Here is a 17,396-nt window from a genome sequence, read left to right as displayed (position 1 = left end):
ATCCACTCACCTCAGCCTCCCAAAGGAGCAGGATTACAGGCTGAGCCACCGAGCCCGGCCAATAATGAGATTTTTAAGCAGGCACAAAGATGTTCCACTGCAGAAGATATTCTGATATTCTGATCAAATACATGTTAACACCTCCAAAATCACTATTATAAGTAGGTGGCAGTCTATCCCAGTATTCCCTAAATAGTGTAATACAATTTTACCATACACAAATGTGGTCTAGACTGTGAAGTAGGAGAATGAGAGTCAAATGAAGTTTCTAATTGTTTGTGTTGATCATTTCCTCACAAAAAAGAAAGCAATCCTCTGCATGTCAGCATCAAACAGAATGGATTTTTCCATGAAATAAATAAGTAGAAGGTAGAAATACTTGCTTACTGTTGTCTAACTTAATGTATACACATAGATGATATGTGCCTATGACTTTTTTTGGAAAGAGGATACACTTATAGCTGTTCCACTATTTCTCAGCTGTGGCAAACCATATTCCCAAGGGAATACTGCTGACGGGCCCTTGGAGAGAAGTATGACAGTTACTCGGACACCAAGCAGAACAGGTAATTCATTTTCTAAAATTCTGTTGTTCAAAATGAAAACTGCTTAATTGTTTTTCCTGATAAAAAGAGATAACCTATTTCTGGTTTTTTAAATTAAATCTTAGTATTTAGAGTTAATCATGGGTAAAATGTTGGGACAAAACTATTCATAATGTTACTATACATCTATACATAACTGTATATTTTTAAAACATGAGAAGCCATTTTATATAATATATAGAACAATATTGAAAGGTTATTTCACCTTGCTACTCCCAGCATTGGAGGGTCATTCATTTTAGTGTACCCTCTAGAAATCGCTTCACAGGCCCCGAGAATGACCTTGCTTATGCCACTAAAAACTGAACATTGTTTTTTCTTGAGGCAGTATTATGGAGAGACTAGGAATAGGCATTGAAGCCTAGTCTACATCCTGATTCTGCTACCTGATTGCCTGTAATCTGTTAATCTCTCTGTACTTCAGTTCCTTCCTGTGTATAATGGGGATAATATAGTACCTACTTTACCAGGCACAAGGGCCTTGCACTTGTAATCCCAGCACTTTGAGAGACTGAAATGGGAGGGTTGCCTGGGTGAAAGAGACCTTGTCTCAATCAAAATAATAATAATAAAAATAAAAAAGTATCTACCATAGAGGACTGTTGTGAAAATTAATTTAAATTACTTAAAGTATATAAAGCACTTATTGTCTGATATAGTCTCTAAGTCACTATAAGTATGTAATGTTTGCTGCTATTACTATAATAATTGTTATTTTATTTTTATTAATGTTTCCCTAGAGAGTTGCTTTTGTTAGGACTAAAAGTGCCCAAGGTAGAAAAGAAAGCTTCTATCAATTATAAACTTCAGGGTGATAGAGGCATCTAACAAGAATTCTTAACTATCTGCTTCAGAATTTCTTGGTAGATCCAAAAAATATTGATTATTTTTCTATAGGAAGATTGTGCTGTGGCCATATACCAAGGGCAGAGGACAAAGGTCAAAGGCAAGGAAAATTATCTGTGTGGCCATCTGATTGTGTTCTAAAGAGTCAGAATATTCCCTTTCTATGTCTCTGATCTTCTCTAACTCTACTGAGGTTAATATAATAAGGGAAGTATTTCACTTTTGTGGTCTCATGGAGAACTATGACCTCTGAGTGTGGCTTCTTCATTTTTCTATGGATTCTGGGATTGAAACTTGTCAATTACATTTTCATTCTGTAACCAATTCTAGTATGCAAGCAGTTGTATGAGAAAGATAGAAGGAAGATGGATCCTTGGAAAAATTTTACAAAATATTTTAGATTAAAATAGGTTATATAACAAAAGCCATTATTTGCCAACAACTTAAGAAAAGTCAACTAGTATATGTATGGAAACAAACAACAAACTTGTAATATCTAAAGCAATCTTGAAAAATGAGAACAAAATTAGAGGAAATACATTACCTGACTTGAAGTTTTTTTTTTCTTTTTCTTTTTTTTTGAGTTGGAGTCTCACTCTGTCGCCCAGACTGGAGTGCAGTGGCCGCTCCCGGCCACCGCAGCCTCGACCTGCTGGGCTCCTGCGATCCTTCCGCCTCAGTCTTCCGAGTAGCCAGAATTACAGGCATGCGCTACCACATCCAGCTGATTTTTTGATTTATTGTAGCGATGAGGTCTCGCCAAATTGCCCAGGCAGGTCTCGAACCTGCGGGCTCAGGCAATCCACTCACCTCAGGCTCCCAAAATGCAGGATTACAGGCTGAGCCACCGAACCCGGCCTGACTTGAAATTTTAAGTTACAGTATTCAAGACAATGTGGTACTGGCTTAAGGATCAGCATGTAGATCAAATGAGATAAAGGCGTATAAACTAGTACAACCTCTGTGGAAACGTGTGGCAATTCCTAAAAGATCTAAAAATTGCCTTTCCATATGACTCAGCAATCTCCCTTCTGGGGAATATACCTGGAGAAACTCAAATGACTCTATGAAAAAGATACTTGCACACAAATGTTTATTGCAGCATTATTCACAATAGCAAAAACATGGAACCAACCATGCTGCTCATCCAAAGTGGTCTGAAAAAAAAAAGTGGAACATATACACAATGGAATATTATGCAGTCACAAAGGACAAAATTATGAACTTCACGACAACTTGGATGGGTTTAGAGTCAGTGATCGATCACAGAAACAAGAACTGAGTACCACATGTTCTCACTCATAAACAGACCCTGAACAATTGTCATAATACTTTAAGAAAGGGATTTGGCAGTAGTGGTAACCTGCTGGGGGGGAAGGGGAGCACGCTTTATCAATAAGGGTACCTGAGCTCACACCAGGTGAAGTGGGGACCAAAGTGAGGTTCAAACTTTACCGGTACAAAGACCATTTGTATATCTAACCCTGAATTGTACCCATCTTTAAAATAAAACTTTAAAAAAAGATTTAAAAATAAATAAATAAATAAACATTTGCTGAGTGAATGAAAAGAAATCACCAAATTAGACTCACACATACACAGTCATTGACTTTTTAATGATGACGCCAAAGCATTCCATATGTTTGGGGAAAAAAATGAACTTCATGCCCATGCAAAGCATTATTCTGAGATGGAGCATAGACCTAAGTAAAAAAGCTAAAATGATAAAGCTTCTGGAAGGAACACAGGAGAACATCTTTGGAACTTTGGAGAAACAAAAATTTTGTAGATCATAGAAAGTATAAGAATAGAAGAAAACAAAAACTAGACTTTTATCAAAAGTAAAGAGTACAGGAGTGACAGCTCAATTTTACTCAGTTCAAATTCTAGTGCAAGACTTACTAGCTGTGTGACCTTTGGCAATTTGCTCATTTCTTATGTGCCTCAGTTTCTTTTCTGTGAAGTTATCCAAAGACCCATCTTTCTGTCTTTTTTCTGCATCTGCCTATATATGAATATTAGAATTAGATATAGTATATACATGTAATAGTCATTTGGGTGCAGTGGCTCACACCTGTAATCCCAGCACTTTAGGAAACCAAAGTGGGAGGCTCTCATGAGTCCAGGAGTTTGAGACCAGCCTGGGTAACAACATTGGGAGACCTTGTCTCTACAAAACATCAAAAAATTAGCCAGGCATGGTGGTGTGTGCCTATAATCCCAACTACTCAAGAGGCTAAGGCAGAAGGATGGCCTGAGACCAGAGTGTCATGGCTGCGGTGAGCCATGATTGTGCCACTGCACTCCATCCTGGGTGACAGCATAAGACCTTGGTTCAAAAAAAAAAAAAAAAATGCATTTGACATGTTTCAAACCCAGAGTCTATAGAAAAACATGAAGAAACCACACACAAAGGCCATGACTCTCCATGAGACCACAGAAGTGAAATACTCTCCTTATTCTATCAACCCTAGTAGAGTTAGAAAAGATCAGGAATACAAAGAGAATATTCTGTGCCTCATAAGATTGGTGAGAGGATTAACTGTGTTAGTACAAATAAAGTGCTTTATGTGGCATCTGACACATAACAAATAATCAATAAACTTCATTGAGCTTCCTTATTCAGCTAAGAGAAGGCTTCTTGAGATCCTTTCCCTAGGAGCATGTTCTTCAGACACTTGGTGTTTTCTGGTTGAGCTTTTAGTTAGCAGTTTACTGAAGACTGAAATGGGGCAATGTAAAGGGATAGAACAGAAAAGAAATCATAGACTCCTATGGAACAAGACTGGGCACATAAAATCTCCCATGCTCTGAAGCATATATTGTCACTCCATGCTCTACAGAGGACTTTATTCCTGGGTGTATCAACTCAATTTCTCCCACTTTGTGTAGCCATTCTAGAGTTAATGTTTTAGTTAGCTATCAGTGGCTTAATGTTTTGGGAGATAAATAGAGAAAAAAGATATAAAATAATAGGATTTAAAAAAAAATATGAGCTACTGATAACTAAAAATTATTGTTAATAGATTATTGAATGTCCTGCAAATTACAGATCATAATTCTCATTTATTTTATTGGGTTACAGTGTGTGTGCTTGTCCCCACTCCATGATTCTGTATTCTTGTTGTGTAAACCTATGAAAGCAATAGTTCCCTAAACATTATATTTACCATATCCACTTTAGGAAACTTTGCTTAAATGAGCCCGCCTTTCCCATTTCAGGTCTCATAATAAGCTGTTTTTTTTTTCGATTGCAGATGACACTGCTCAAGTTACCTCTGATTATGAAACCAATAATAACAGTGACAGCAGTGATATTGTACAGAATGAAGATGAGTCAGAGTGCCCGAGAGAGCCGCTAAGGAAAACATCAGCTTGCAGCACCTACGCTCCCGAGACCATGATGTTCCTGGTACTTTTATATCACTTAATTCATTTACTTGAGACACGTTGCTTTCGGTTGCAGAATTTGCCTTAGACATGGATCCCTGAGTCACAAGATTTACAGATAATATCACACATGTATTGTATCCCTATCCATATGTATCAGTAGAGTTTTTTCTATCCAAGCCTTACTGGTTTCAGAATTATTTGGTATTTGGCTTCAGTAGGCCATGCTCAATGGCTTAGGCCTATAATCTCAGCACTTTGGAAGGCCAAGGCAGAAGGATTCCCAGAGCCTAGGAGTTCAGGGAGTTCAGGCTACAGTGTGGTATGATCGGGCCACTGCACTCCAGTCTGGGCGACAGAGCTAGGCCCTATCTCAGAAAAAAAGTAAAAAAACAGAAGTATTCATCTTTAGTAATTATAGATATCTACTAACCCATCAAAAAGTATAACTGTGTCTAGGGAAAATGCATTATTTCATTCATTAAAAGAATATTTTACAAGTAAAAAAAGATATTAGGTGTCTTTGGGCATTTGCTGGTTTCTCTCTGGCACCTCCTTGACTTAGAAAGTGAGCTGATATTTATTTTCCTTGTTATATAAGTTTATATAGCAACTTACTACCTATTAAAATATCCTTTAATGATGACTCCTTTTGTGTTTTTGAAGAGATACATTTAAATAGTATAGAAGCACACATTTGGGGAGGCAGCAAATGCTAGAAAAGAGTTGTCTGTCATGTGCTTATCAATTGCTGCTATTAGACATTTTCTTTTATCATATTTACTGTTTGTAATTTTAAATCAAGTAAATTGTAAGGTAAAATAATTTAGATGGTATATGTTTTCTTATCTTCTTGTCTTTTCTTTTTTGCGGGGGAGAGTAAATGTACTCTTAAGAATATTCTTATTTGGGACCAATTAGAAAGTGTCTTTACATTTACATGATGCGTATTTTTCAGTAAGCAGTCAATCAAATGAATTAAATTAAATTTCTGAAAAATATGGCAATTGTAATTCCACAGGATTAATTGATTTTGAAGTATTAATGTAAATTAATATGAATTCAGCATAGGCATGATTTAGTCACCCTTCTCACTTATGGGTTCCTTTTGAGAATTCAATTTAAGCACGGAATCCTTATCTCAGAACATTTATGTAACTATGCAGAGAAATACATTTATATATAATTCAAAGTATTATGAAGTCTTTGAATCTTTATTTAAGAACCTCACAGTATACCCAAAGGAGTTATATTAACTTATAGAGGAAACATCCATGTTTTTGCTGGATTATAGATGAGCCAGTGATAAGCAGGCATGTAATAATGCAAAATTCATAGTCTTAAACAGTATCAAATGCTTTCCTCCTTATTTTGGCATCAATACCTTGCTTATCTTGATTTTATTTTTTTAAAGGTCACTCATTCATCCTGAAGTTTTAAGTCCTTTGTTTCTGGTAGCCAGTTACTAAACTTATCAAAACACAAATTGCCTTGAAGGAAAACTTCATGTTGTTCAAGTATTTTAATCTTCATTGCAGGACAAACCAATTCTTGCTCCCGAACCTCTTATCATGGAGAACTTGGACTCAATTATGGAGCAGTTAAATACTTGGAATTTTCCAATTTTTGACTTAGTGGAAAGTATAGGAAGAAAATGTGGCCGTATTCTTAGTCAGGTAAGAAATACATTCATCCATATGACTTCAAATATAGAAAAAACAGTTTCACAGTTGGTCCCAGCTCTGTACATTCTTGATACTTGTGGATAGATGCTGTGTAGAGAAAGACAATTTTTGGACACAAAATTCTGTGGATTCCTTGGTGGTGGGTTAACAAAAGAAAGTAGAACTTTAAGTGAGTAGAATACCATATTCTATAATTAAAATAACATATTTTTAAAATAAAACAGGTAGGAGGCCACAGGGATGCAGAAGCAAGATGACCTAGAATTTGTAGAATTAAGTGAAAGAAAAGTTGACATAAGCACTTAAAGAAGAAAATTGCCTATTTATAAATACTAATTTATTATCTATAATTATTTCAAATGACTATTTAAAAAACTTTTGACTATTACAGTTATTAGACCTTAACAAAAAATAAGATATTGTACAGAAATGTTTCCCCCCGTAAGAAGCACACAGAATAGAGTCCTTTGTATTTGAAAAATCAAAAACTTATTTATTTATCACAAAAAATACAGAATGACAACTGTTGCTGCATAACAAGGCTTTTAGTATGGTTTTCTTTAGGCTAGACTACTGTTAAGGTTTCCCAAATAGAGAAATGTTTGTTTTACTGAGGAAGAATGAAAACATACAGAAATTAAGAATTTGAACATATTCATTTCAAAAATAAAAGAACATGATAGATTTGCTGTATTGTATAACACCTGTCAAAATATACACTCTTGTTTAATTAAAGGGGATAATGCAATAATGTTTATCAGCCCATTTTAGCATGTCTTAAATGAGTTCTTATAGATTTGAATAAATGTCACAGCAGAGAGACCAAATATCACCAAACTAGTTAATATAAGACTTAGGTGAGAATTCAGGACGCAACCCACATTTACTGAGGCCACTAACATTTCTCTGCAAAACATAAAGAGAAATAAGTGGAATACTGATTTCTACACTGTGCATTAGAGATGAGATTTCTTCAGACCATTCAACAAATATCTGAGTCTGGAACTTGAGGGTAAGAATCCCAATCCATGAAGGTTTGAAGGAAGAAGACAGTGGGCCTTTCTCTAATGTTCACTTCTACAAACACAGATAACTAGCAATCCTGGAAGTACACTAAAGTTATTGATGGAATATGAAGCACAGAATAGTTATAAAGTCTATGTCATATGTGATTGTTGCCTCTGCTAGACTCTATTCTGTCCATGAACATGTTGAGGAATTTAATGGTGGCTCTTGCTCTTTAGTAGAATTAAGAGTTATCTGCTCTTCCTTTCTTCTCAGTGTTAAGCAATGTCCCTTATGCTAGCTGACCTTGAGGACAGGTGTAAGGGCAGCCATTCTATCCAATCTACCTAGTCTTATACCTTAGAGCTCCTCCTGGGAGGTTTTGTATCCCATTTTATGAAAACCATAGCAGACTATGAATTTGAGGGAGTAATCGTTCCTCAAAATAAACCTGTTATGGTGCCACAAGATGTGGAAATGGACCAGGAAATATTTTCTATCTCTCTCTTTTTTTTTTTCACTGAAGAGTATGTTGTTCCTTGGTATGGAGAGAAAAATCTCATCTCATTTTATGCTTGATATATATTTCATATACTCTCCAAAACTATTTGCTTCACAATAACTTTAGGTACAGGTTTTTTTTTTCTTCAAATTTCTACTTTACAGAAGAAAAAACTAAGGATTAAAGGAGAATATAATATTTTCTAAGGTCATATAGTAAATATTAGACCAGGATTCAAATGTGGATTTATCCATATCATAAGCCCAGGTTTTTACATTCATCCAACTGCTTCCCATATCCTGGTAAAACACAGAGTCTTCTTTTATCTTCAAATTCTCCAAATGGGGAGTCTCTCCAAGTGGAAAAGAGATTATTATAGAAGTCAATTTTACAGCACAAGTGACAGTGTTCTGCATGTCACTGCAGGTATTAAGGCCCGGAAGTTCTGTGAGCTAGGAGTGGGAAGATGGAACTTGACCAGCATAGCCACAAAATGTTTTCTGACAGTCATGAACCAGTAGACATTAGAAAAATTAGGGAAAATTAATAATTAGATTCTCATAAAATTCATTAATATAGCTTTTATTCTAGTCTTCTTTCAAATACGTTACATCATGATCCTTATTAGTCACCATTTACTTTTTTCAATGTACCAAACATTAATTTGAAAAAATGCAGCTTTATGTGCCTTGCTAAGTTGAACTTTATTAGGTTTTTTCTTTGATTTTGTGTATATAAATATAAAAATATTAAAAATTTGATTTTTATGAAAATAACTTTTATATGTATATATAGCCCTGCTAAGACTTCAGGAGAGCTGAAATGAATTAACATGGATAATACAAGAAACCACCTTTTGGCTAAACCAAACAGAAAAAATCTTACTTCAAATTATTTTTAAAGAAACATGTGCAATGAAATGTCTTCTCAGCCTCAATATTCACCCTCCTTTTGATGTTTATCATGTTTATTGTAATAAATTAAAGGACACACTTCAGATTTTAAAATAGTGCTTACTACTTCAGTTACTAATGTTTACCTAGCTAAGGGAGTCTTTTTTTTTGAGTTTGGAATTATATATAAAATTATTGTTGATTCTTTTTGGCAGCTCTTGATGAAAATTGTTTTAAAATCATACTGTTAAAATATCTTATTATCTTAATTTTTCAACTCATCTTTGAAATGTAAGAGAATCGAGGTGCTATGAGGATTAATTATGCATAAATCAAATGATATATTGTAATATAATTGTAATATATGTAAACTACTTAGAGCAAACATCTCACTTATTTAATATATGTGTGTATTTAGCTGATATTATTTTATTTTCATTATTTTTGAAGTAACATGGACAGTTAAATCTTTTACATGCTTATGAACAAAAACTCAATATTCAATAGTGAAAAGATAACTAAAATAAGAAATGGCATGAAATGTAATATTATAAAAGCCACAGACATTAGTTTCTGCGTATTTTTAAAGAGGGAAAGTTGAGATGTTATATTTCACAGAAAAAGGGAAAATATTAATACATATACTTGTCATTCAAAGTAGAGTACACAGAAGTTAAGGTGACGATATTATTACATTATATTTCTCAACCAGCAGCCAGGATGCTCTTTTTAAAAATAAGTCAAGTTATTTTCCTGCCTCAGTCTCTCCAATGGCTCCTTACTTCACTCAGAGTAAAAGTTTTTATGATGGTCTATCTGGCTCGAAAACTCCAAGAATGGCCCCTGCCCCCATCCCAGTCTGTAGTAAGCTCCTTCTCTTGATTTTTATTACGCTTCTCATGCACTTTGTTTTAGCCATGCTAGCCTTCTTGCTGTTTCTTGGGTACAGCAAACATACTTCGGGGCCTTTGCACTGGCTGTTTTCTCTGCATGGGAAACTCTTTTCTTAGATATCCATGTGGCTCTTTCCACACCTCCTTCAATTCTTTGCTCTAATGTACCCTCTTGAATGTACCCACTCAAGCCACCATATTTAAAATGGCCATTGCCATGCCTTCCTTGCATTTCCGGTCCTCCATACATGATCAATTTCTTCTTTTACCACTTTCTGACATGTACATAACTTGTTATGTCTACTGCTTCCTGCTCTCCCTTGCTAGACTGTATGTTCCATGAAGGAAGAAATCTGTGCTATGTTTATGTGTGTGTATATGCGTGGAAACAGTCAATAGATATAAGATGAATGAATAAATGTTTGTTAGTTATAACTGTGCATATATATGAGGTGAGACACCAAAAATGGGACTTTATTTATAAAATAGCATGTGTTCTTACATGTTTAAGATTCAGTCACCTTCAAAGTACTCTCTGTATTGAGATGGTTTTTCCACTGCTCAAAACATTTTTTGAACTCATCAGTTTTAGTGCTTCTGCCATTTTTTGTTTCACCTCTTCCATGTCAGCAAAATGTTTCCCTTTGAGGCCTTTTTTCCCTTTTTTCATCCAGGGAAATAAAAAAAGTCATTCAAGGCAAAATCAGGTGAATAGGGAGAGTAGGGTATTAAGGTCATGTCATTTTTGGTCAAAAACTGATGAACACTTAGCACAGTGTGTTACACAAAAATCTTAGCAGGTTTTTCGTGTAAATCACCCATCATGAAATGGGAAACGTATTGAAAGAATCTCCAAAAAAATTCATTGTAGCTAAATGCAGCCTCTCACAATGCTAGCTGCTACATTGATACTGATGGCTTCCTAGGACACTTACCTAGCTGGAGAAGACTGTAATACAAGTGGCCCACCCTCCAAAATATACTTCCTGTTTTTTTGTTTTTGCTTTCCTCTCATATGTGACTATATATACACACATATATTATGTACCTATAAATAAGCATAATTATATGTGTGTATGTATACTTAAATATAAGCATATACAGACATATACAAGCCTATATATGCACTCATATAATGTGTATGACTGATAAACACTGCATGTATTATTAAAAAAAATTAGTGAATTTGAATAGATTTAAATTCAGTGACTAAAGATATTAGTTTAACTGTGAAGAAATATAATAAGATTTTAAAGAAGTGTTTCAAGATAATTTTAAGAAGGAATGCAGGTAATAAAAGGGACAAATAATTCTTAAAGTCTCCTGAATTATAGCCAACAGTATGTCTTTTTGACATGAAGTAAGGCCATTTAAAGTGGTTCGGTCATTCTTCTGCCACATGAATGACCATTTCTCTCCCCATGACCTTCTTGTACTTCTTTATTATTTTTTTTTTCTCTATCTTATCTGCATGTTAAATATGTCAGCTATGTCCAAGGTATTTACTTGATTTGAATCATCAAAGCTGTAAAAGAAATTGGAAGGAAAATAGAAGAAGAGAGAATACAAGTGAGAGAAAATAGCTTAGACATTGCTATTTATATTAGATTGGAATACATCTTTTCTTTATATATATTTTAGTCAAATCAGCGATTTCCCTCTCTCCCATAATTCTTTTCTCCTATTCTGTACTAAGGCACAATTCTGAATCCTTTATCTTATGGAAAGTTTTGTTTTTTTTTTTTAAATAAAATCCAAACAAATTAAAACTTTATTTTATCCTTTATTTAGTGTTTATCATGTGTCATATACAATTAGCAATTTAGCTTGTATCATCCTCTATTTATCAGTCTTATGCTTTATTGACTTAAATTGGCATGTATCAATACTGTAACCTGATGGGTTTTTTGTTGGTTATTTCTTGGGCGTACGTCTAGTCTTTACCCTTAAAAATAGATTATACACCCCTCTGGTTAGGAACTACAATGTCTAGACACATAGAAGGCTAGGCACTTATAAATCAATATGTATTTGATTTATTGCTCATAGGAAGTGTCTCTACTGGCAGTAAATTAATATGGTTGATGGAATGTACACTTTATTTTCCATTGTTCTCTTTGTGGCTAACACACACTTAGGAATGTCTTGTAAGGCTTTGTCTTTTTCTTTTATAGGTATCATACAGACTGTTTGAAGACATGGGGCTCTTTGAAGCTTTTAAAATTCCTGTTAGGGAATTTATGAATTATTTTCATGCTTTGGAGATTGGATACAGGGATATTCCTTGTAAGTGTATATAATTTGCAAAATAATACCTTTGAAATCTATCTATTTTGCTTTGGGTAATAGGATAGTGAATCATTAGCAGCAAGCACAGAAGTACACATGATTAGCACTCCATATGGCCACATGGTACAGTGATTAGAAAATAGGGCTTGTGTTGGAACCCTGCTCCTTCACTTGTCTGCTGTATGAGACCCTAGATTGCATTTAACCTCTACATGTCTCATTTCTTATCCATAAAATGAGGATTATAATATCTGCTTCATAGCATTGTTAGGGTCAAATAAGATGATAATTTTAAAGAGGTTACAATACTGCCTTGCTCATAGGAAGTCCAATTTAAGTGTTTAATAAATAAATAATTGCATGTCAAATTTAAACTAACTGCTCATTTAATAATTGACTCCTTTTAATTGGGTAAATTCAGGTTTTTGTGGCTTCTGAAAAGGTAAGTCACTAAATATTGAAGTTTTCTCAACACAAGATAAATCTGGCTTGTGTTTCGAGGAGCAGGAAGTTATGATCTAATTAGTAAAATGGAAGGGACATATGGAAATCATTACAGAAAAATGATTAGAAACATTTAAAAAATCAGGTAAATGTGAAAACCCAAGCAGAGGACACAAATATTCAAGTTTTGGGTGTTGTGAGAATAAATTTTCCATTTATAATAATGAGAAATTAGAACACTTAAGTAGAATTGTCATACAGTGCTATGAAATATATGAATTGGGAACACATAAGTAGAACACATAAGTAGAATTGTCATACAGTGCTATGAAATATATGAATTTGGGGAAAAAATGTTTGTAAGTCCAAACAGGAAAGTTGTGGAAATGTGTAAAAGTCATGTGGTACACTGAGGAAATAAACACAGAAAGAAAAATAGTCAAACATATGAGGGAGAGAACCCCCTGAAACAGAATTTATTTATAAAAAGTTGTATATTTATTCTTACCTGTTTAAGCTTCAGTCACTTTCAAAGTACTTTCTGTTAGATGCAGTATACTCACTGTGATGCTTTTTTGACTGCTCAAAACAGTTTTTGGTCTCATCAATTATGATGCCTTTTAGTGCTTCTGCTGTTTTTGGTTTCACCTCTTCCACATCATCAAAATGTTTTTCTTTTAGGACTTTTTTTTTATCCTAGGAAACAAAAAAGTCACTCAGAGTAAGACTGGGTAAATAGGGAGGGTGGGGTATGGGGATTGTGCTGTTCTTGGTCAAAAACTGCTGAACACTCAGTGTGGTGTGGGTAGATGCATTCGTAAGTCACCCATTATGAAATGGGCAAATACATTGAAAAAATCTCCAAAAGAGTCCACTGAAGTCAAATGCAGCCTCTTACAACAATGCTAACTGGTACACTGATGCAGATGGGTTCCTAGAACACTCGCCTAGTGGGGGAAGCTTGTACTACAAGGGGCCTGCCCTCCAAAAAATAATTCTATGTTTGGGAATTCCCCCCTTATAAAATATTGGTTGGAGTATATCTTGGAAATGTGTTATTTAAATCATGTTTTGACCTTTATGTTTTAAATGTGTTTTTATGTGCCTCAGATATCAGAACCCATGGCTTTTTATAATTGCAAAGACATGAAGCTAAATTAAAAAAAATACAGATACAGATTAAGCACGAATATTTCCAGGAAGGGGTAGCACATTAACCTTGTGATTCATTACTAACAAGTTTTTCAAAATGCCATGCATATGCTACATTGGGATGACTATGCACAGCTGATAATGATAGGAAAAGGGAATGAAGAATTGAACCTACAAATTGTATGGTAGAAGATGAGAATAAAGAATTAAATCTACACTTTTTTGGTAACATGTGACCAAAATGCAGGCAAAACAGGACGGTTGGAGTAGAGGGAAAAGGAGCTTAATAGTACTGGGCCCTCTGGGAAAATCTGGCCAATGAAGCCTTGGAAGTTGGAAGATAAGTATGTAAAAAGGGTAATTTGAAAGGATCTCAAGATAAGCCTTGCTGTCTTAATACATTTTTCTTAGGGCCCATTCTGGGTAGATGCTTATGTCAATGATTGACATAAGCATTGATGATCCCCCAGAGGTTAAGGAGTTACATAAATAAACTTTTATAGAATGGAAGCTACTAAAAACATCGAAGAACAGCTACTTACAGACTGAATTTGAAAATTAACAGTATATTTTCAAATGTGTTTCAGTGGTATAATTAGCTGTAGGAAATTTCTATTGAATTCAGATTAATACTAGAATCCATACATATATTAAATACTAACTTTTCTCTAGGTAGTATACCATTAAATTATAGTGATGGATAAAGATAACTAGTATTTAAGTATAAAAATAAGTTTCTGGATTCTAAAGTTTATTATTCACTTTTATATTCTCTTTCTGTTTCCATTTTTTTCCAGCTCTGTCAGAATTAAGTTTTAGTTCACAACTGTATCATTCAGAGTGTAATAGTTAATTTATCATCTGACTATATTTTCACATTACATTTTTATATGTTATAAGTGAATGGTTTTCCTGAAATAGTGGGTTATTAATTCTATATGAAATAATTTGTTATAATAAACCTACTTGTTTTACTAGAAGTCCAAATACTTTCCATAAAAATAATTATTTTACATTTTCTCATAGGAAAGTTCTAGCTTGATTGGTGGTCACTTTTAAATAATAATATCTTTATGTGCTGGTATTATTGTAAATTAAATCTAATTGTAAATTTAGACTAATATAGATATGTATTAAAAGCTTTGCTTATTGTTAATTATAATTAGCAGATACAAAAACTTGCTGTATATCTATGTATTTTCACATTTACTCCCAAAAATCTTTATTTTTTTATTTTTTTGAGTTGGAGTCTCACTCTGTTGCCCAGGCTGGAGTGCAGTGGTCGCTTCCGGCCACCGCAGCCTTGACCTGCTGGGCTCTGGCGATCCTTCTGCCTCAGCCTTCCGAGTAGCCGGAATTACAGGCATGTGCTACCACGCCCGGCTGATTTTTTGATTTATTGCAGAGATGAGGTCTCGCTGCCCAGGCGGGTCTCGAACCCGTGGGCTCAGGCAATCCACTCACCTCAGCCTCCCAATGTGCGGGATTGCAGGCTGAGCCACCGAGCCTGGCTAAAACTTTATTTTTAATGGCTCTATCTAAATAAATCCATACAAACTGACAAAGAGCCTAAGAGGAACCAAAGTTAAAGATGAAGTTGGATTAACTTTAATATGACAATGTGCAAACATATTAGAAACTAATTTTTATCATAGTAACTTTTTATCATAACAGTTTCAAGGGAAGAGAGTAAATATGGAAGCTTGTGAGTTTGTAATTAGAACACTGACAAAAATGGAAGAATCTAAATTTGAACATAGACATAGATATGTAGAAAGATAAAAATAAATTTTATGAGAGTAGCAGTGCATAAGACAATAAATATAGGCAACTCACTGATATAAATATGGTTAAAAATATATTTGTTCAATGAAGCTTGGGATAAATTAAGGTATAACTAATACCCAATTGCATAGGGGGATAACTATTTTGTATAGTTTATTGTCCCTTTCAATTGAGCCTGCTGCTTAATAAAAGAAGAATATCATCAGGTCATATTCATTTAGTGATCCAGTTATTTCTGAAGATGCTTTATCTATTTTCTTTTCTTTTCTTTTTATTTTTTTTTTTGAGTTGGAGTCTCACTCTGTCACCCAGACTGGAGTGCAGTGGCACGCTCCTGGCCACTGCAGTCTCGACCTGCTGGGCTCCAGCAATCCTTTCACCTCAGCCTTACAAGTAGCTGAAACTACAGGAGTGCGCTACCATGCCCGGCTAAGTTTTGATTTTATTGTAGAGATGAGGTCTCGCCAAGTTGCCCAGGCAGGTCTAGAACCCTCGGGCTCAGGCAATCCACTCACCTCAGCCTCCCAAAGCGCTGTGATTACAGGCTGAGCCACCAAGCCAGACTGCTTTATCTATTTTCAAAGAATTTAACTTCTAAAATATATCCTTCCTATATACATCACATTCTTATTATTCAAGATTGAAAAATGAGGATAATGCCTCAGAAGTGCCTGTGGTCATGAAGCTATTTAATGGCAGCAATGAGAATAGTCTTGCTCAACCTATGTTCTGTTCAGTTCAATAAGGCTATAAATAATGTACCCCCAAATTTTCAGGGTAGATTCTAAGGTGACACAGCAGAACCAGAGGGACAGAATGATTAGAATGCTTGCTATATACTAAAATAAAAATGTTTAAAGTGTCACTGCTATTATTTACTGCTATCCTGATACATATGAGCAAAGATAGAATTTTAAGTAGAAATGTGTACATTTGGGTCTAAAAACCTATAAATTATGCATACAACTCCAACCATCCATCCATGCCAGCTTACTTCAACTCTATGCTTGAGAGAGAAGGAGAAAGTTGAGAAAACAAGTGTATCAAGATAGAAGTGCGAGATAAGTGGACTCTGTGAAAGAGGTACAGTGTACCATGTGATAGCATGTGCACTTTTGTCTATGTGTCATCAAAAAGGAAGGGGGGCTGCCATGTGGGTAAGAGAATTCTCAAGAAGGGAAAGGGTTTGTCCAAAAAATAGAGGCGAAGGAAGTGGAATAATGATAATGTTACTGATGTGCCAGTGGTTTGGTTTGCGTCCTGTTGCTTACTGCATAGAAAGTCAGTCACTGAGATGAGTCTTGCCAGGGAAAAACCCATTTAATTTGCATGAAATCAACCAGAGAGAATGGGATGTTCATTGTCAGATTCATCTTCTTGTCCCACTGAAGACAGGGGTTTATATAGTGGGGCAGGAATGTAGAAAACAGGAACTAGGAAGTGGTTGCAGAAGAGAAGATGGTAAACATGTAGGGTCTGGCATTTCACTGTCTAAATGTGGCGATCTGGTAAGTTTCAGTTCCTTGATACTATAGGCCTGGGAATAGGTTTCCTAAGAAAGGAATTCAGATAAGGCAAATGTAAGTTTCAAGCTTGAAAACAATGAGGACCAATTACTATGTCTGTTCATAAAGAAACCGTAACCATTTGTTCTATGGGGAAATTGGGTGGATAACTCTTCCCCTTTCTATTTACGAATTTCTCAATTATGAGGAATCTGGTTGTCCATCTTTCTGACTGCTTCATGCTGAGAAGAGGCACTGTGGAATAATGATGAGAAATTAAAATGTCACACCTGCAATTGAAAATACTTACACATGAAAAATAATAAATAATAAACAGCATATTATTTAGGTATGATAAATTTCATGGATAATCCAAATTTTTAAAATACCTAAGAATATGGA

At 34.8% G+C, this 17,396-nt stretch overlaps 1 protein-coding gene across 1 annotated transcript in view; it reads left to right on the top strand.

The window, feature by feature from the left end:
- Positions 1-17,396, top strand: part of PDE3A (phosphodiesterase 3A) — a 341,273-nt gene that overhangs the window by 298,090 nt on the left and 25,787 nt on the right. The window contains exons 8-11 of the mRNA XM_021711286.1: positions 481-566; positions 4,709-4,863; positions 6,380-6,517; positions 11,994-12,105. Of these exons, the coding sequence (XP_021566961.1) occupies positions 481-566; positions 4,709-4,863; positions 6,380-6,517; positions 11,994-12,105 (491 nt within the window). The remainder of the gene's footprint in view (positions 1-480; positions 567-4,708; positions 4,864-6,379; positions 6,518-11,993; positions 12,106-17,396) is intronic.

Source organism: Carlito syrichta, unplaced genomic scaffold (genome assembly GCF_000164805.1).
Source record: "Carlito syrichta isolate Samal-C Ts95f unplaced genomic scaffold, Tarsius_syrichta-2.0.1 Scaffold302012, whole genome shotgun sequence".
NCBI classification, from domain to species: Eukaryota; Metazoa; Chordata; class Mammalia; order Primates; family Tarsiidae; genus Carlito; species Carlito syrichta.
This window is presented reverse-complemented; position numbering and strand designations above follow the sequence as displayed.